Consider the following 22039-nt stretch of genomic DNA (forward strand, 5'->3'; position numbering starts at 1 on the left):
GGTACAGGAAGCATGACACATACATGATAGATACATAGCTATGTGGAAGCACATGTGGGGTATGCATCCCAACCACATATTTCACTTAGAAAAACAAAATAAAAGATTAACCAAAGGTGGAATCTAGTGGTTTTTAGGATGCAGATGTGACCAAATTAAGAAAAAGCTAAGATTTCAATGGTTTATCTTTTAGGTTTTCGATTTCTGCTTGCTGACACACATTGTGCCCTCCACCTAATATCCACCCTTTGGACTGTCAGTAATTTCTTTTCTTCTCTCAGTACCTAAAATCGCATTGTCCTGAGGTCGTCGCATGATGAGCTTTTCCATTTTGTCAGCTATTTCACGAATTTTTGCCGCCATGTCTGATTTTGCGCCCTTATGGATGTGGATAGAACCCCTTACTATGTCAAAGATATCCAAAGGCAGAAAGATTGCACCAGCGATGCCGGTGACCTTTGCTGCTGTCCCAGCTGCAGCCCGTGCCCCTGCCTTGGCAGCCCCAGCAGCAGCGGCTTTGATGATGTCATCCAGCAGACTTGTAATCAGCATAGTCAGGGATTTTATAAAGTCTTTTACAAAATTTGATGCATCAATATTGAAGTTGGTGTTGCCCATTGCTGCCACATTGAAGAATTCCCATTTAATGTCCTCTAATTCCTTCAGCAAACGTTCTTGATACTCATCATTTACTTGAGTTAAAATATCCTGCGCATAGTCATCTATCACTTTCCACACTCCGTCAAGGTCCTCGGCAGAGGACTGCAAGATCTTCTGTACATCCTTTTTATCAGTTGAATTGCTCTTTGCCTCAGCAGCCCCTGCTGCAACATTAGTGACCCCGCCAGCAATAGCCACTCCAGCCCCAACTGCAGAAAGTATTACCGATGCCCCCAGAGTAACGGGGATCAAGGCGAGACCCACAATGGAGATAATGCCACCAGCTGCGCTTATTGTAGAGCCCGTCACTTTGGCAATGCTGGCTCCTTTGTGAAACTTGTCGACGCCATCAGCAATGGCGCGCAGGTCCTTGATGTGCTGAACCATCGCCCTTCGTTTCTCGGCCAGAAATCTCTTGAGCTCATCTGCCCGACTACGGTAGCCTCTGTGATGCCTTAAAAGAGAAAGTGAGAGATCACATCAATATACAGAGTAGGCACAAAAATGTCACATTAAAGTATACTGGGACTGCTCTGTTAAAGAAACAACTCTGAGTACAGATGGGATAGATTTATACAGTCGTTAAGGGAGGCTTCAAAGAGGGCTGGAGGGTGCCAGACCAATGCTGACAGACAGCTGAAAGGTGACATTGCTTGCTGTGTGGCTGTAATGTATCAAGAAGCAGCAGAGGGAAATGGCAAATCATTCCCTTTTAGAGGGAGGGAAACAAGAGAAAATTTAGATTAAGGTACCATGAAGCAGAAGGTGGCATAAAGCAACTTGCCGCCCAGGCCACCATCAGGATCTCCCAGTTTACCTCTACCAGTGCTTGACCATCTCTAACAGTGACATGACCGGTGGCAGAGCTCTGGCACTGCCAGTGGTCAAACAACAGACCACAAGGACCGACCCAGGTAAGTGTATAAAACAAAGGAATAATGTCCCCATGGGTCACAGCTAAAACGCATATCTATCGCATCAGCGGCACCAGAACCACCATGGATATGATAGTGTATCCATAAAGGAAACAAAGGGTCTGAAACATCATTGCAGTGATATATATGTATTCTCACAGCATCATGATATCAATCAATCATTCAATCAATTAATCAATCAATCAATCAATCAGGCATTTGTTGAGCGTGACTACTCACCTGTAAGGGCGTCAAGGTGCTGGGGGCGGGGGGGGGTGCAGGTTCCAATCCATCAAGGAGGGGGTCTGTCGAAGAGCCAGGTTTTGAGGTTTCTTGCGAAGATGGGGAGTGATGTTGTCTGTCTTAGGTGGAGCGGAAGGGTGTTCCATGCTTTGGCAGCGAGGAAGGAGAAGGAGCGGCCTCCCGATCTGCTTTTTCTGGTGCGGGGGACCACGGTGTAGGAGACCTGGGCTGATCATAGGGTCCTTTGGGGTGCGTGGAATTTGAGTTGGCTGTTCAGGTATGCTGATCCGGTGCTGCGGAGGGCCTTGTGAGCGTGGGTGAATATTTTGAAGGCGTTTCTAACCTCGACAGGGAGCCAGTGGAGTGTGTGCAGGTGCTGGGAGATGTGGCAGTGTCTTGGCAGGTTGAGGACCAGTCTTGAGGCGACGTTCTGGATGTTCTGTAGCTTGCGGGTGAGGTTTTTTTTATTCCGGTGTAGAGTGCGTTTTCTTGGTCGAATCTGCTGGTGACCAGGGCGTGAGTGACTGTCTTTCTGTGTTCGAGGGGGATCCATTTGAAGATCTTACGTAGGTGGTAGAGGGTATGGAAGCAGGAGGACATCTTGGTGCTAAGGTTGATGACTTTCTCCAGGACCTTGGCGGGACATGTGAGAAGTGAGATGTGCAGTAGTTCTGGAGATTGCTGGGGTCTGCAGAGGGTTTCATGCATCAAGAAAGGTGGCTGTGGTGATGGAGGTGTTGAGGATGGTTGTGAGATAGTGGCTGATCTCATCGCTTCTGAGGTGGAAGAGTTGTTGGGGGTATGGGGGTTTGGGTCGGAGGGTGCTCCTGAATGGATGGAGTTAATTAAGGCAGTAGTGTTCAGTGTGCTTAGCTGTTCCCTTGTGGTGAGCGGGTGGTCAGTGGCCATATTTTTGGAAGTGGGAAGGCTGGAAAAATTGGTGGGATGAGGATTGAAATTTCTGTATATGTGTGGCGATCTCTGTTGTGGAAGTGGTCTGCTAGAGTTGTCTGCTAGTGTGTCGCAGAGCTCCTGTGAGAAGGGCATTGAGTTTTCAGTGTCCGATGGGCAGGTGAACTCTTTGATGATGATGACGAGTTCCTTGGTCTGGTTGGCACTGGCCTCAATGCAGTTTTCCAGGGCCATCTTTTTTGTGTCTTTGTGTTGGTGGTGGTAGTTGTGCAGGTATACAACGGTTACCACGCATTTTTTACAACGCGGTACCGTTACAACGCTACTTTTACCACGCAAGTCGTTACAACGACTTGCGCTGGGGGGCGCTCCAGGATAGTAAATAGTTGAATTTACTATCCAACTCCTTTTCCTAGAGTCCACGGGGACTGGAGTTGGAATAGTAAATAAAAAAATTTACTATCCAGCGCCCCTCCACGCAAGTCGTTGTAACGACTTGCGTGGTAAAAGTAGCGTTGTAACGGTATGCGTTGTAAAAGTACGTGTGGTACCATCATACATCCAGTTGTGCAGGGCAGACTTGAAGGTGGCTTGATCAGTGTTGCTTCTGCTGTCATGTAATTTTCTCTCTAGCCTCTTGCATCTGCGTTTCGCCATGCTGAGTTTTGGGGTGTACCAGCTAGCTTGTTTGGTGGATCCATGCATTTTGGCTGGTTTGGTGGGGGCAACTCAGCCGGCGGCACTGGTGATCCAGGCGTTGACGTTCTTTACTGCCTAGTCCAGGTTAGTAGCAACGGATATCTGGGTGATGCTGATGGTGTGAGTCCACTGGTGTTGTGTGACCTTAGTCCAGCTATGAAAGGGGGGTGCAGTGGCTGTTGGGGGATGTGAGGAGGGCTGGAAATGGTGAAGTGTCCAATGAAATGGTCGGACCAGATGAGTACCATGGTGTGGATATATCTCACTCTGTTGCTGGACGTGAAGATAGGGTCCAGCGTTTGTACTGATCTGTGCGTGGGTTCTGAGCCAAGCTGTGTGAGGCTGATGTTGTCCATTTGTTACAGGAGGTAGGTGGAGTTGATGTCTGTGGGGTCATCAAGGTGGAGGTTGAGATCTCCCAGGAAGACGTAGAATTCGAATTCCATGATGAGTGGGGTGATGAATTCTGTGATGGCGTTGATGAAGCCTGTTCACAGTCCTGGGGGTCTGTATTTGAAGGTGCCTTTGATATTATTATTATTTTATTATAGAGTTTTGTATAGCGCGAACAAGACCCGTGGGTATCAGAGCGCTTAACATCGAGGTAGGTTACACATTAACAGTCCAATATCAGATTCTAAAAACACACAGATATAAGGTAAAAGGCACAGTGGCTATAAGGGGTGCCTAAATAAACCTATTACAAACATATGTGCAATTAGTAGTAAAAGGTGAGAAAGGCCTAGTTCATAACATGGTCCATATCAGTAGATAAGGTGGGCCTTGCGAGACCCCGATTGCATGAGGACAAGGGGTTGCGATTGCTTAGTAACTTGGACTCGTTGAGTTCTATTGCATAGGAATGGCTTAAACCATCTCCGCACACTATATCACATTACATCGAGGTAGGTTACTCATTGACAGTCATATATCCATTCTAACAACCAACAGATATAAGGTAGAAGAGGTTGTGGCTATAACGGATGCCTAAATAAATAAGTATATACCAAACACATGTGCAATTAGTAATAAAGGTGAGAGAGGCTTAGCTTATAGCACCATCCATATCAGTAGCTAAGGTGAGGTAGAGGTTATATAGTTTGGCTCAGAGACCAGCAATTGGTTCACACAGGACTGTGGTATTGATAAGGGTACAGCCGAGGCTAGTGAGTGGAGTCAGTTTCTTGATAAAGATAGTATTCATGAAGAGGGACCACTCTTCAGCTGATGTAGTAGTTCATACTGGCGATCCGTCGGCTTCCCTATGCCAAGTATTTACTCATCATATGGCTTTTCAATTCCCGTTTGAATGTTGTGATATTTTGGATCTTCCTAATGCTAGGAGGGAGTGAGTTCCAAACTCTGGGGGCAGCTCCAGTGAATGCTCGATCATATGTCTTTTTCTTTCGAAAAAAGGCCGGCCTCAACAGCAGCTCCTTGGTGCTTCTCGTTGGTCTGTTTCCTCCCGATAGCTATTTTTTCTTGCTTAGGTATCCTGGCGTGTTATAGTGCACCGCTTTGTGAGTGATACATGCTGTCTTCATTTGAATTCTGGCCTCATAAGGTAGCCAGTTTAGTGCTTTCAGGTGAGGAGATATATGATCAAATTTCCTCGATCCAGTGATAAGTCTTGCCGCAGCATTGAGACAGGCTTTTAGCGGTGCTGTAGATGTTTTAGGTAGACCAGTTAATGTAGAGCAACCATATTCGATCCTGGATATGACTAGGGACTGTATAGCCAATTTTAAGTCTGCTTTTGAGATGAATGGTTTTAATTTTCTTAGGTAGCTCAGATGGAAGCGGGCACTTTTCGCCATTGAATTGATGTGGGCTTTCATGTCGAGGTTCTCATCTAATATGATTCCCAATGATTTAGCTGAGTTGACGAGGGTTGGTGTGCAGTTAAGCGCAGTCACCAATTTGGTCCATTCCTTTACTTCCGGGTGGCTCCTTGGAGGTGCAATTAGCATGAATTCTGTTTTCTGGGCATTTAATTTCAGATGGTTCGTCGTTAACCATTGCATAGCCATCTTTAGTGTCTTATTCATTAGATCTATGTCATCAAGGGAGGCGATCTTTAAGTATATTTGCGTGTCGTCAGCATACATGTGGTAGGATATCGTTGATTTCCGAAGAATGTCTGTAAGAGGTTCGACATACAAGTTGAATAGATCTGGGGATAGAGTTGAGCCTTGCGGGACCCCAATTGCATTAGGACAAGGGGTTGAAATTGCTTGGTTAACCCGGAATCGTTGTGTTCTGTTGCTTAAGAACGAATTGAACCATCTCAGCACATTACCGGCCAATCCCATCCTGTCCTGTAGCCTGGAGAGTAGTGTTTCGTGGTTTACCGTGTCAAAAGCAGATGACAGGTCTAGGAGAATCAATAGGCATGCTTGATGGTGGTTTTGTGGTCGGTGTGTAGTTAGAAGTTCAGGTATTCCATGATTGACGTGGTGCCATCTTTGATAGTAGTGCAGTTGATTGATTCCTTGTGTACGATGTCTCCTCCGTCTAAGTTGGTACGGACTTGGTGTTTCATCTTGTAGCTGGTGGGATGTGCAGTGGCGATGTCAGTGATCAAAGCCTGGCTGAGCTAGGTCTCTGTGATGAAGGTCATGGCAGGGACAAGAGCGGAGATGGTGTCCCAGACTTCGAAGGCGTGTTTGCATAGTGAACTAGATGAGCGCCTTTGGTGAGGTAGCAGCCAGCAGAGAAGGTGTGGCTTGGGTTTCTGAAGGGGCGGTCTGTCCTGGGATGTTGGTGAATCTGCAGCAGAGACAGGAGAACAGTCCTGTTGTGGAGTGAGGAGATACGAGGCAGCAGTTGTTGTTGGGTCGGGATTCCAGGGAACAGAGGTCAGCAGGAGAGTATCTGTGAGAGGGCAGAAGGCCAGGGTTCCTGGTGCTGGGTGCATTCCAGGTGCAGATGGGCACAGACGGCTTGCCTTTGGAGCATCAGTGCTGCGGCAGTCCTGTAGCCTTCATTAAATAGGTCAGGGAGAGAGCTGCTGGGGAGGCAGAAAAGAGGGCAGAAGGCACAGAAAAATACAGCAGGCTGGGAAGTGACGTTGGCCTTGGGCACTGGAACCTGGGAAAGAAGTAGCAGCAAGTGAGAGATGGTGAGACCTGCACTCAAAAATGGTTCATACAGCCAAACATTTCATGATCGAATCAAAGAAATGAAATCTTTAGCATCCATCATACAAATACCAAACCAGAAACCCTAAAGACAACTTAATGTGCATTCTGCTAACACTGTACGGTTCTTTGAGTCCATACCCAAGTATTTCAGGACGAACTTTTCCAGCCCCTGTATTCCATCTGCCTCCAGTCGTTCGACACCGCAACGGTCCCGGAGTGCTGGAAACTGGCAACTGTGTCTCCTCTCCTTAAGAAATCCACCATGGACCCCGCCTGCTTGTCTAATTATAGACCGATTTCCTTGCTCCCCTTCCCCATTAAAATCATGGAGAAGTTAGTGACCCGCTCTCTGTCCGGCTTCCTGGAAGAAAACACCTGGTTCGATGAGGTACAGTTTGGTTTTCGCCCAGCACACGGGACGGAATCGGCGCTGGTGACCGTGTTTGACACCTTACGTTCGCGGGTCGACAGTGGGCGGGCAGCCTTTTTGGTGCTGCTCCACATGTCGGCCGCATTCGACACGGTCTGCCATCGTACCCTCATCAGGAGACTGGAGGAGTGCGGGGTCACTGCAGGTGCAAGGGACTGGCTGGTCTCTTATTTGAACAACCGGCAGCAGGTGGTGGCGCTGCCTCCTTTCAGCTCGGAGGTGCGGAGAGTAGGGCAGGGGGTTCCTCAGGGCTCGGCCATCAGCCCTATACTCTTCAACCTTTACCTCCGCCCTTTGGTCCAACTAATTAAATCATTTGGCATCTCCGCATTTAATTATGCGGATGATACTCAGTTGGTCTTCTCGTTGGAAGGGAAGAATGCGATTCCTCTGGAGGCTTTTCATCGATGCATGTCTGCCACAGCGGATTGGCTTCGGGCCAATTCTCTGCAGTTCAATAGCACAAAGACCGAGGTGTTATACTGTTCCACGGACCGGATCCCTCGTGAACTCCCGGAGAACTTCTGGCCCCCGACCTTCCCCGAGATTGTGTCAGCTGCTGAGTCGGCCCGCAACTTGGGGGTGATTTTCGGCCCCAATTTGCAGCTGGATATGTACGTGAATAAGACTACATCCACGTGCATGACGCTGCTCTGCATGCTGTGTAAAGTTCTGCCCCTTCTCCCTGAGCAGGCTAGGCCCGAAGTAGTGTGTGGTACCATCTTGAGTCGTCTTGACTATTGTAATGCGCTACTTCTAGAGGCTCCAAAAACACTGCTGGGGAAGTTGCAACGGGTGCAGAACTTGGCTGCCAAGCTGGCTCTTTCCCGCCCTACGTATAGCTCTTCTACAGCAGCCCTACGTGACCTACATTGGTTGCCGGTACACCTTCGTGTCTGTTACAAGGCTGCATGTCTAGTGTTCAGGGCGGTGCACGGACAAGGCCCGGTTCCACTGCAGAACATGTTTGTTTGGTACTCTCCTCCGCGGTCCTTACGCTCTTCTTCGGCTCACCTGCTTGTGGTACCTAGATTCCAGAGAGTGAGGATGGGTGGCCACTCGTTTAGTGTGGCAGCGGCCAAGCTCTGGAACTCTTTACCACCGGCACTAAGAAGTCAGAGGGACTTTTTCTCGTTTAGAAAAGCCCTGAAAACCCATCTTTTCCCCAGGGCTGTCTGAGCAGCGTATGTGGTGGTTACGTGGATCGCAAGCGCCAGGATGCCCTTGGGGTGACAGGACCGCGCTATATAAGTACACATACATTACATTACATTACATTACATTACATTACCCTGGCTGTACTGCAGTCTTGTATCTTCCTCCATTGCTCTCCCCTTGCAGGTTCCTATCTTGTCCTGCTAAACAATAGGGCGAGACCAAGAATAAATCTGGCCCAAAAAAATCAAAGCCTCCAGAGCGGTGGCAGCTACATGCCTTACCGCCTGTTTAAGAAAATTATTTCCAATGTTTTCACCAAGTATATTTAGTGCATCTCTGGGTAGGACAACAGTCCCCGGACTAAATAAATATCCAATCATCTCTGTAATGTCGTGTGAGTTAGCAATGAAGAAACCCTTTTGCCTCGTGATGGGCTCCGTAGAACTGTGATGTTAGTGTCAGAGCATAGTGAAGTGAATGCAGGTTTAGAATGTTGAGTTTGCAGTTACACGCAGATTGCGCGCTGATTCTCATTTCAGGAAAACCAACTAACCAGCGTTTGGAAGCTCTACCCCAGTTCCTGAGGCTGTTTACTGGGAAAGGGAATCTTTCTGGTGCGGTCCCTGTGCCATGGCGTTGGACACGCGAGAGCTGTCTGACGCACATGAGCACTTTTGCGTCGGATGGCTCCTGCGCGTCCAACGTATGGTAGGGGTTAAATTATGGGATCTGGTGATTTTTCAATTCGAGTAATTTACTTTAAATTCAGCACTCAGACCCTTGTAGAAAATGATAGTTCTTTTTTCTTCAGGCAAATTGGTTTCAACATTAATTTCTGAAATTGTGTCACAAACCTGTAACAAACCCTTTTTTACTTTGCCTAAAATATAATAATTCATGATCACTCTCTTCGGTCAGTGTCCTTCTTTAAAAAATGTTCCTTAATTCTCCAAGGTTATACAACAAGGATTAGTTACTTACCTGTAATCCTACTTCTCTTCCAGGGGTATACTCATTAAAGTCATAAACACTGAATAATCTCCGCCCATGAGCGGGAACCCGGAACATATAATAATATATTACCTACTGGTGGTCGCCAGTAGGTAGTTATAGTTAGGATTGTTTTCCATAGGAAATCCGCAACATTCTATTGGGAATAACTTTGGCGCCGAATGAGGGATCTGCCTGTAATTTTCCTTAACTTTGCCTCGCTGCGCTCCGCTCCTTCCGGGGGAACTGTCAAGCGGGGGCAGAGATAAAAGGGGGGTCCCAAACGTGTTTTCCCCATGTTAATTTCCATAGGGCGGTTGGACTCACTTTTAGCCCGAACCGCTGAATGGATTTCCACAAAACTTGGCAAAATTGTAGGGACTGGTAGCCCGATGTGCCTTTGCTATGTCTCAAGATATATGCTCTAGTGGTTTTTACGAAAATTATCTTTGAAAAAATATATATTGGGCTACATTGGGCTATATATATGTTAGAGCCCAAATGTAGCCCAATGTAGCCCAATGTAGCCCAAAGATGGCCACCAGAGACAAAAAAAACCCAAATGTAGCCCAAATATCAGCCAGATGTAGCCCAACTATAGCCCAATGACAGAATGTCCCAGAGTGTTCTAAAGCAGGCCTGCCAAGAGTCACGCATCAGGCGTGACACTAGCGCATTTCAGTGTGGTAATCCGCATTATCGCACTGAAATGCATTGTCACGCATAATCGTAGTGTCTCAGCAGGTGTCTAACTGTGAAGTGCTACCACGGTAGTAGAAGCTGTGCTCCATTAGGTGAAGCAGCATGAGGCTGGTGCGCTGCTGGCAGCACGTAGTGGACAAACTGTGAGCTATCTGACCTGCGCCTGCTGCACACAACTGAAGCATTGCAAACTCATCTATTGTTTGTAGCAGGTGAAAACGGGAGTGGCGGCCGCGCCGTCTTCAGGGGTCAGCTGCAGCTTTCATTCTCACAGCTCTGCTCAGAAGGGTCAGCCAGGGCCGGCAGCAGCGGCAATGTGTAGCGCACTTGGGTTCAAGGAAGTCAGGATGTTTTAGGTTATGTATGAGGAATATAGCCCGAGGTTTTTTTGAGGATTTGGTTGCAGAGAGGAAAGATGACTGTCCTGACATCACGTCGTTGCCCAGCACTTTGGATTCACTTTAGTGCCTTGCACAAGGAGACTCCTGGGCCCTGGAGGCAGCGCGTGATCAGCTGCAGCCAGTGCCGGCCATGAAGGTCTGCCCTGGGCATGGCTCGAGGCCCCGGGGGTGCGTGCTGGTGTCTGCCGCCGTTATTTGTAGATCAGCCTCGGACAGCCAGTAGCCCTCCTTCACTCGGGCTAAGGCCGCTCATCTCTGTGCAGCTCTTCTCTGCGCAGCTCACCTATAGCTAACTGCAATTACAGAGATCACAGCGAGTGGAGAAAAAACACTGGCAGCACTCTACACAAAGTAGAGATTCTTAGTTTATACACAGGGCACATCTCTTTACTGAGCTCAGGTGTGAGTGGTGTACGAGAGAGAGACTGCACGGTGGGTGAGGGGGAGCCGGAGGGCTTTGTCGGGGCCCCGAGGAGTATTTGAAAGGGTTTCCTTGCCTGAAGGAGGGGTAGCATCGGGTAGGAGAACTGTAAGGTGAGTACACAAGAGCGCATCACGGCTGAAAGTCTGACTCATCTTTGTCCCGTATACAGTGTATAATTTATGCAGGTTCTTGGTAGTGGAGGGAATTACTTTTTGGGGTCGGAGTTATTTTTCTTCCACCATATTTTGGTCCAGAGCTACTACTAGAGAGAATTACAGAAATGGAGCAAGAAGAAAGCAGAGGAAGATAATGGAACAGTGACAGATGAAGATAGCAGGAATGAAAAATAACCTACAAGAGTGAGATAGGAACACAGGAAGTGCAGGTTGATTGAAAAAAGAAGCATGACGTGGAATCAAAATGTAAAAGCCTTGGTATTCATGAACCCCTACATTCGGCAGCATGAGTGACAGCCTCTTTAGAAAAAGTATGTGCTCCTTCTGTTTTTTATTTGTTTGCAAATTAGGCATGGCATATGCATAAAATACCAATGAACTTGGCCTAAATGCCATCAAGGTAAGCTTAATGGCACACCAAAAAATTATACATGTATCAAACAGGGTAATGTAAAGACTAGCATTTGAACATAGCTCAGCAAACCTAAACTATGTCGGATACTTGAAAAAAAAACAGAACTCAAGCCCAGATGCTCAAATGGATGTAATGTATTATATTGATATGTTTCCCTGGTTTTCATTGCTTGAGTTAGTACACGAGAAAGTGTCACTCATGGTCATTAAAATGTCACTCATAATTGCACTGAAATTATGAACATGTCACACATTGCAATCTGAAACCTTGGCAGCTATGCTAAAGAACAACTAGAGCGCTAACAGTCTTACTTATGAAAAAAGTATGGCACACCTGAAGTCATCTTTATTGGAATAAAGTGTTAACACTTAAAACATTTAATTTGCAAAGAAACAAAATGAGGGGGTTCATTTTGCCATAGAAATTATGATTAGTGCTGAAGAAAGAAAAATTAGGGCACATTTTGAGTGACTTCTCAAATCCTCTTATATTTCATTAAAAAAATTCTGATATGCAGTCTCCCAAGATGGCCACCAGAGACAAAAGAGCCCAAATGTAGCCCAAATATCAGCCAGATGTAGCCCAACTATAGCCCAATGACAGAATGTCCCAGAGTGTTCTAAAGAACAACTAGAACGCTAACAGTCTTACTTATGACAAAAGTATGGCACACCTGAAGTCATCTTGATTGGAATAAAATGGTAACACTTAATACATTTAAATTGAAAAGGAACAAAATGAGGGGTTTCATTTTGCCATAGAAATTTTATATATATATATATATATTCACTGAAAAAACCATAGGTTATAGACCATATATAGTTAGGAATTAGCATTTACAAAACCTTGAAAATTCACTGAAAAAACCATAGGTTATAGACCATATATAGTTAGGAATTAGCATTTAAAAAACCTTATTTTACTCACACAAAACCATTGAAATTCCATATATAGTTAGTTGCACTAACTATATATCGCGCACCCGCAATCCACTGCTGATCATGTCACATATTACATCATTCATGACATGGTCAGTGACATCACTGATGACATCACTGTGATGTCATGAGTGATGTAATATGTGACGTCATCAGCAGTGCATTACACGCGCAAGTTATAGTGAGTCCAACTAACTATAACGTGGAATTTCATTGGTTTTATATCAGTAAAATTTCCAGCTAACTATAACTGGTGTCAAACCTATGGTTTTTTCAGTAAATTTCATAGGTTTTGTAAATGCTAGTTCCTAACTATAACGTGTGTAAAACCTATGGTTTTTTCAGTGAATTTCATTGGTTTTTAAAATGCTAATTCAGAAAAATCTCGTGTATACAACCTATACTTTTGTCAATAAAGTTCTGGAATTTTTTTTCCGGAAAATTGCCGTTTTCTTCACTGTTCAAGTTGCATAGAGACTCCTTGTAAAGCGATACAGAATTAGAAAGTCTGTACCTTGCCTTTTTTTGAACGCATTAACATTTGTCTGTAAATAAAAATAGCCTTTCTAAACTTTCGTGCGCGACCCGGTGTGCGCACTCTCGGCAACAGTTCTCAATAAAATGGATAGCGCATTTCCAGGCTTTCGTGCGCGACCGTGTGCGCGCACCCACCTATATATTTCGTGAAAACTTTGCAATCTGAACTTATTGAATTTCTTCATAGACCCATCGAAGAACTTATAATACGTCAAACAGACTAAACCTAGGCTTCTTTTTTAATATTATGAAAATTTTCATTAAATGGAGCCGAATATCTTTTTAAACTTTCGTGTGTGACCGAATGTACACACCTTGTTATTTAAAAAATAAAATAAAAGGTTTTATACTTTAACAATTGTATGCTTGATTGGAGCTCAGAAGATATATTAAATCCGGATATGTTTCGATTTACTCCTTCTCACGTTTTGAAACTTCGCTGAATTAGACCGCTACTTTCAAATGGCGTACGTCACCAGATACTATCACCGCGTACACGTCCTGAGACGCGCATGTGAAGTCATGTGACTTGAAAACAACACTTCCAATTGGTTCCTAGTAGTTTCTATGCTGCGTCAATACCTACGCCTGCTTCAAACACATGCACAGTTTTGAAACAGCATGGGCCTGAAGGGAAACGACCACTACAACGAGGCCGCTTCAACGAAAACTTTAACCACGCATGCATTACAACGCATGCGTGGTTACAACGACAGCCTTTACCACGCATACTTTTACTACGAGGTACGTAGTAAAGGCATGTGTGGTAAAGGGTACATATGAAAAAGGGGGGGTTTGGGGGGGCTCCCCCCCCCCAAAAAAAACACTCACCATTAGACGTGATGTGCAGGCAATCGGTATCTGAGAGGAAGGAAAAGGCCTGTTTTTTTTTACTAATGACGTCACCACGCTAAAATACGTGGAAAAAGATAGGCGTGTAAATAGCATTCTGTTGTAACGCATGCGTGGTAAAGGCATGCGTTACAATGGAGTTCGTTGAAAAAACATACAACCGATCGTCCGACTCTACCGCAGGACACCCCTAATAAAAAAGACATATATATAAAATGCGGACTAGCCGCTGTATCGTACTAGCAAACTTTAACTTAAAAATCGTTAGAGAAAACAAAAAGAATCAAGCAAAATCAGTAGGCCACTGATAGGATCTCTTTTTGACCTCGCTAAAATAGAAACATTAGGAACAACCCCTCATGAGAAATATGAAACTAGTGAGAGAAACCGAGCTCGACGCCATGATGGCTCCAACATAGCTCGGCGCCGCCGCCCACCCCGCCCAAAATAACGACAAACCCTATGCAAATATTATAAATAAATACAACACACCAGCAAAGTAACAGAGTAAAACGTTTTATTAAATAACTATTTACATGCCAGCCTGCTGCAACATGAAAACAACACTTCCAAAATGATCGACTACCTTTAAGAAGAAAAAAAGAATCTTTCATCTGGCAATTTTTCACTTATCCTGAAGATCAAAAGAAAGTAAATGCACCAAAAGTAACCTGCACGATATGTGACTCGTTTCTCTCAAGAGGAAATCCAACAAAAAAATATTCCTTTTCCATACATACCATGGTGCGGCATGTCAAACAAATGCACCCTGTGCAATTTGCAGAGGCATCGACAAAAGCCCTGGCCACGCTATTACCATTAGTGGTGGCCAGCACATTTTCTGATCGACGACCTGTATCTCCATCGAGTGCACAGAAGGACTTGAGATATTTAACTATATATGGTCTATAACCTATGGTTTTTTCAGTGAATTTGCTCCGCCAGCCACCCCGCCCAAAATAACCACAAACCCTATGCAAATATTAAAAATATATACAACACACCAACAAAGTAACAGGGTAAAACGTTTCATTAAATAACTATTTACATGTCAGCCTGCTGCAACATCGATCCAAATGCATGACACTGTTCCTGTCAAGGTAGCATAGCTGGCGGCCTAGGGGTGGAGGACCGTTGTGCAAATACCCCGGGGAGGACTCTGGATATGCCTGATCCCAGAGATTCTTCGATGTCACTGCCTTCCACAAATGGCATAAGTCCTGGATGTTCGGTGCCATACTTGAGGGTTTGACCTAAAGACACGTCCTGCGGTGCCCTAGTCCAACCATCACATATACCTCCGCCAGGAGACGGCGTGGGGTGCACTGGAAGGGAGAGGCGGCGCGAACGAGCCTCCCCCACCTCCCAGGTGGAGGTTTCTCAGCTACACCCCTAAAGACACGTCCTGCGGTGCCCTGGTCCAACCATCACATATACCTGCGTCAGGAGACGGCGTGGGGTGCACTGGAAGGGAGAGGCGGCGCGAACGAGCCTCCCCCACCTCCCCAGGTGGAGGTTTCTCAGCTGCACACCAACGCTTCACTTGCCCAGCTGAATTGTGCCCGCTCTTGCGCCAGGAGACAGCGTGGGGTGCACTGGAAGGGAGAGGCGGCGCGAACGAACCTCCCCCACCTCCCCAGGTGGAGGTTTCTCAGCTGCACCCCAGCACTTCACTCGACATAGGCGGCCGGCTCCCGGGGTCCGGCGGAACTTTTAGCCTTTTAGTGACTCTTCCATTCTGGACCTTGTCCCACAATCCGTTTGACCTGAAGACACGTCCTGCGGTGCCCTGGTCCAACCATCACATATACCTGCGCCAGGAGACGGCGTGGGGTGCACTGGAAGGGAGAGGCGGCGCGAACAAGCCTCCCCCACCTCCCCAGGTGGAGGTTTCTCAGCTGCACCCCAGCGCTTCACTCGACAAGCTGAGTTGCGCCCGCTCCTGCAGCACATTGCCTCGCTCGGCCAGCTCAATTACGCCTGCTCTTGCTATTACAGTGTCTCACCCGCCATCCGGCTCCCGGGGTCCGGCGGAACTTTTAGCCTTTTAGTGACTCTTCCATTCTGGACCTTGTCCCACAATCCGTTTGACCTGAAGACACGTCCTGCGGTGCCCTGGTCCAACCATCACATATACCTGCGCCAGGAGACGGCGTGGGGTGCACTGGAAGGGAGAGGCGGCGCGAACAAGCCTCCCCCACCTCCCCAGGTGGAGGTTTCTCAGCTGCACCCCAGCGCTTCACTCGACAAGCTGAGTTGCGCCCGCTCCTGCAGCACATTGCCTCGCTCGGCCAGCTCAATTACGCCTGCTCTTGCTATTACAGTGTCTCACCCGCCATCCGGCTGAATTGCACCCACTCTTGCGGTACAGCGACAGGCGGCTGCCACAGAGCTCAGGAAATGGCGGGCGGCTCCACAGACTTGGGCCTGGCCTGCAAGGATGGCTCTGGACAACCCTGGAACTCGGACGCTTCACTGCTACGGCATGGGCCCCATTCACAAAAGCGTCCCATCAGCCTTGAAGATTCTACAAGAGTCACCGGGGCCCCCGACTCCCGCAGAGTTCCGGTGGGGAGCTTCTGCCATGATTGCTCGCAGAATGGCCACGACGTAGCCACGGGGTGCTCTCATGCTAACGCCAGCTTCAGTCTGAAACTTCCAGAAACACTGTAGACTACCAATTTAATTAGTTCCGGTGGAGCCCCAACGACGTATCGCGTTGTTGCATAATGCGTCATATGACACGCCGCGTTAGCGCACCCGGAAGTCCTCCGGTGCGCGAGGCGCGAAACGCAGCTTCCCGGAAGCAATCCGGGGCGCGGAGCGCGTAACGTAAGCATAACAGGTCATGTGACTTGTTAATAAAGCTTTTCATTGGTTTAGAAATATTTTTATGAGCATATTTGACTATTTTATTAAAGACACTACACATAACCTGTTTTTCAAGTTATGTTTAATTTTAAATGAAACGGTTTACATTTTCACTTTTTATTTCCAGTAAATTTTAAAAATAAATGTTTATAGTTGCATATGCTGAAGCACGTCAGCTTCCCACCCTATGTCATACAATTCTGACAAATCGGCATCCTCATCCTCATCATGTTCTTCATCATCCTCAGGATTTAAATCATCTAAGGGATCCACTTCCACTGACGTTTCAATGACAAGTTCAACGATAAGATCGAGATCAACGGATTGCTCATTATCACTCATGGTTAATGTTGTCGTTATCTTTGAAGAAAGAGAACAACAATGAGATGTTGCAGAGTAAGAGACAAATCTCAGAGACTATAATAGTAAAATGGTTTAACAAGAATAACATTTTGCAGATATTATTTAGCCATGTCTATCGATGCTTCGCCCTATGTACAAGGCACCGTTGAGCCACTTACTGTGGCTTAACGCTGCTTTGCAAATAGGACCCACTTTCATGCAATACTTAACGTGAAAGAGGTGGGCAGTGGGTGTTGCGATGGGCGTTCCACTGCCACAGCCATTGATTTTTTTAACGCTGCCTCCTATTTACAAGGGCAGCGTAAATAGGAGACTGCGCCATAATTAAAACCAGGAAACACCTGGACTTAACTTGACGAAACGAGGATAAATGCTTTATTTCTCCTCGATTTTGCTTTTTTCATGTGTGCTGCCTTATGCAGTACACATGGAAAAGGAAAACGCCTTGGATTTTTTATGTTCAGGAAGGAGGATCTTCCTGTACATAAACAATCTTCCCCTGCACGCAGTCACACTTTTACTATGGTGCAAAGGTGCCTGCATTGGCGCTACCCTGCTAAGTGTAGCGCAAGCGCAGGGGGAAACACAGGGCTGCACCATATTCTTGTAAATATGGCGCAGCCCCTCGTTTCCGAAGTGGTGGACAGTGTCATTAAGCCAAGGAGGATAACGACACGCTCCTCCACTTCTGTGAATTTACAAAAAACTAAATAATTTAATGGGAAGATTGGTGCTGCATCCCAGTGACAAACCTTTACATGGCTGGTTTTATTTTATTTTATTTTGCTGTTCGAGGCGCAAGGCCTTCATGAATCTGCCCCAATATACTTCCTCATAAGAGTGTATAATTAATTTTGCTAAACCATATTAATTTTTCATCAACTATACCGTTTGTATTTTATGTACTAGTGGCTATACCGATTACTTTGTTTTTTGCAATGTCTGCACTCGTATTAGATAAGAAACTTGCCTTGAAAACAGTGCATTTCTGAATAAACATTTCAAATATACACGTTCTCTCTTTTAATCCATAATCTCAACTAAAATTATTGTATATTGAAACAGTATTCATGTGTTCCACGTAACTTCAGCTGTACTAACTTAATATTTTCTTTTGTCAACCTCATTTACTCATACTAGAACCCACAGGCCTATAACAGCCCGTGAACCCTTTCTTTTACGGTACATGACAAAACAAACAATTACAGACTTACCTTTACCAATGCTTTGTACGATGTACAACAGTGACAGTCACAAAATAGATATTCGTTTGACGGAAGTCTCAATTATGCTGCTATCACTGCAACCAAAATTCAATGGCACAGATATCCAGTCAATACAGACTCATATATGTCTCTTCAGCCAATCATATTTCCTCCCGCAAAATTTTGTATTCAAATATACATTTCAGTTTGTTGTCTCTCACAATATTTTCAATGTCACATAAAAGTCACCCATCACCCACAGCCATCTCTGGCTGTTTCCATGGTAACACCTCATTCTGCACCTGGCTCAAGGCACAGGTCAAAAGTTCATATCTCAACGTTCTACAGCAAACTAACAACACTGTTTTCCCTCCAGAAACACCTGCCTATCCACAGCTCTGTTACATGTCATTTTTTTCACACCCAATACTACTTTTTCTTTTACATAACATTAACATGCAACGTAGTCTTCAATCTTCACGTATTAGAATCAACCAATCATCTTTTGTTTTTCAACCATACCAAGCCTCATCCATTTTTTTATCCTGACTTTCAGCTTCTAACTGCCATTCCACTTCCAGAACCCATCGGAGTACGAGTGCATCTGCCTTGAAAATGAAGGTTTGGCTTTTAGGACACAGCTATATTCACTGGAGTGGAAAATATGCAGCAAGCAGACGAATTTCCAACCTTGATTTAGCAAATGTGCAGATAACGTGGATTGGGCAAAGAGGATTAAGATGTCACCAATTAATACCATTGGTGAAAACTTTTATGCATCTCCCAGAACCAGACCTTATAATTGTGCACTGTGGTGGGAACGATCTAGGCACATTGACTGGGGTAGGTCTGGAAATGCTTCTAAAAGACACCTTTCGACAATTGATGACACTTTTTCCTAGAACTGCCTTGGTATATTCCAATATATGCCAAAGACAGAAATGGAATTGGTCCAATCAACATTGTGCACAAATTGAGAAAGCAAGGAGACATGTAAATAAATCTGTTTCTGCTTTCCCCAGAGATTATAGCATGGGTTCTATTTACCACAACAACGTTACCACATGCAAGACATCTATAGGAGAGATGGTGTTCATTTCACGGATGAGGGAAACAGAATCTTCCTCTGCAACATCAGACTCTGCATCGGTACATACTTATAAATGCAGAAACAACTCAATTAACACAAGGGCTCTTTTCAGAGCCACCTTATATCAAAGCACTCAAACTTCTGATTTATCTCCATTTTCACACTCTTGTAAATAGGTGTGCGCGTCCGAGTGCGCGCACCCCGCAACTTTTTCAAAAAAAAATATATATATATTTTCGCCTTTAAGGACCTTACTGCACACCCTGAGAAAACCTACGCAGCAAAACAATCTCTACCTCCTCCCCTTTCCATGTTCCAACGCTTTGAAATGACAATATATTTACTCGCAGTGACAAAATGGCGGTCAACAGTTCCTGATTTCCTTCGAATCGAACGTTAACAGACGTCACGCAGCAAAAAAAAAATTCCGCTCGCGCGCAGCCGTTCGAGTGCGCGCACCCGTCCGCGCTTATAGATATATAATTGACTTTAACTTTAATTTTCTCAGCAACTACTGAACGGATTTACACCATTCCACAAAAAGCGTAATCTGCGAACCGGACTCTACAGTTTTGCCAAATTTCTTATAAATCCATTCAGCCGTTCGACCTGTAGCCGTGTCTAAACGTCCTATGGAAAATAACATGGAGAAAACACGTTTTGGGACCCCCCTTTTATCTCAGCCCCCACTTCACCAATCCCCCCCAAATTTTCAGGGAAGGAGCGCAGTGGACCGAGCCATCTTCTTTGAGAAATTCGCAAAGATTCATCCACCAGGGCCAAAGTTAATCCAAATAGAATGTTGACGATTTCCTATGGAAACTAGGTCCTAACTATAACTACCTATTGGCGACCGCCAGTAGGTAATATATATATATATATATACATACATATATATATATATATATATATATATATATATATATATATATATATATTACCTACTGGCGGTCGCCAGTAGGTATATATAGTTAGGATTTTTTCTCTATGGGATTTTTGAAAATTCTATGTCTAATAACTTTGGCGTTTGTGGACGGAATTGGCTGAAACTTTCAGGAAAATGGCACATTATGTTTCTGAGCAGCCCCTGAAAATTTTGGGGGGGTTCGTCAAGGGGGGGCCGAGAAAAAAGGGGGGTCCCAAAACGCGTTTTTCCCATGTTAATTTCCATAGGGCGGTTGGCCTCACTTTTAGCCCGAACGGCTGAATGGATTTGCACGAAACTTGGCAAAATTGTAGGGACTGGTAGCCCGATGTGCCTTTTGTAGGTCTCAATATATGTGCTCCAGTGGATTTTGAGAAATTAACGTTTAAAAAAAGATATATATCTGTAACAGCGGACTGGGCAGCGGCCCAGGACGCGTACTTTTCGCGCAACGGAGCTTTGTGAAGCGAAGCTGATTGGTTCTCCGGCGTCTGTCAACATTCCAAACAGTCCGTATGTGGAAAAGTAAATTTTGCCATGTTCTGTGTCCCTACGTGTCCTCCATCTTATGTTATGTGTGCATGATTAAATATGCATATGTATCCCCCATGTTTGATTAAAGACGCAATTACAGTTGTGTCCATCACTAGTATGCCAGTTTCCAGTTCTCGTGAAAGCTACGAGTATTAGGCCTATGTAAAGTTGCGTTGCCACGTTTCTCAGTGTGCACGTTATTTCATTGTAAAGTCCCCGTTTCTAGGCCTCAAAAGGGCCCGGACACCAGATTCAGCTCCTGTCTTCTGAGTCCTCGCTGAGGAGCGATACAGCCCCCACCTGTATCCTCGACCCTTCACTTACTTCCTGCCTCACAGTGCCCGGCTCAGCCTGGCTCTGCCTCTGAGTCTGCCAAGAGTATGTTATGATTCTAGTTATCAGTCCAGCCCTCCTTCTCTGCATTCCTAAGCTACTGAATCGCATCAATAGTTTCCGTCATTGTCTAGCCTTTACGTTTCCATGTAAGAGAAATACTGCATTTAATGGTCATTTAATATTCTTCATCACGCACTACATGTAGAATAATGCATGCTCCAGTCTTAGAGTCTGTTAGCCTTTACCCCGATAACTTTTGTATTCTATCAACATGTTCTCTAAACATCAGATACTAGATATTGTTTAGGCACATGTCGCCCTGACTCTCCAGACTTCAGTCTCTGCTCCTAGCACAGAGTTCATAGCCCCCAGCTTCTCCTAGTAACACGTCATTGTCAGTTTGCGCGCACCATTAGGTTAGAGGTCCCGGCTCCTTAGGTAGCCCCCTCCATGTTTCCGCCCCATTTATGACATATTCTGTTACGTTTACATCACATGTCTATGTATACGCCCCTGTTACACCCATTTTTCACCCTTATCTTTCGCGACTGCTATTGACCACACCCACTGCTCCGCCTACTGTAATTCACTGTAATGTAACTGTTTTAGTATATATATGTTATGCATTTGTTATTAAAGTTGTCCTTCCTGTCCTATCCTGGAGCGCGCTCATCCCAGATCTTGTCCGTGCAGGTTGTCCTGTTCCTGTCCTTTATGCTGTATTAAACCTGCAAACTCCTACTACCTCGAATCTTGACTCTTATTTATTGAGCTATCTGTTATTGCTATGTCCAGACAAACCTAGATCCGGTATTATTTATTTATATACCACATAATGGCGCCCGAATAGGGACTTGCCCTTTCCCCACGCGCCGGTGAAGCCACGCCGGCCCCCTGACCCTCTGCAGCCGTGACGGAACCATACCGTGCACGTGCAGATATTTCTGCTTCAAGTATCCCTCAGGCCCACGGAGGAGACGGAGGTGGCGGTCCAGCATTCAGACGAGGCGGTGGAGGAACGCGGCGAGTCCCGACCAGAGCCCAAGCCGAGAGTCCAAGGTCCGAGGTATCCGGAGGCCCACCCGTAACAGAAGTCCGAAGTTCGTCCGTCCGGCGTCGAA

The 22039-nt window shown here is 45.7% G+C and overlaps 1 protein-coding gene across 1 annotated transcript in view; it reads right to left on the bottom strand.

Annotated features, from left to right (window-relative positions):
* Positions 1-208: 208 nt before the first annotated feature.
* LOC144752267 (apolipoprotein L1-like) overlaps positions 209-22039 on the bottom strand; it is a 383520-nt gene continuing 361689 nt past the window's right edge. Inside the window, exon 11 of the mRNA XM_078640278.1 lies at positions 209-1114. Within this exon, the coding sequence (XP_078496404.1) occupies positions 235-1114 (880 nt within the window). The 3' untranslated portion in view covers positions 209-234. The remainder of the gene's footprint in view (positions 1115-22039) is intronic.

Source organism: Lissotriton helveticus, chromosome 4_2, assembly GCF_964261635.1.
Source record: "Lissotriton helveticus chromosome 4_2, aLisHel1.1, whole genome shotgun sequence".
Lineage (NCBI taxonomy): Eukaryota > Metazoa > Chordata > Amphibia > Caudata > Salamandridae > Lissotriton > Lissotriton helveticus.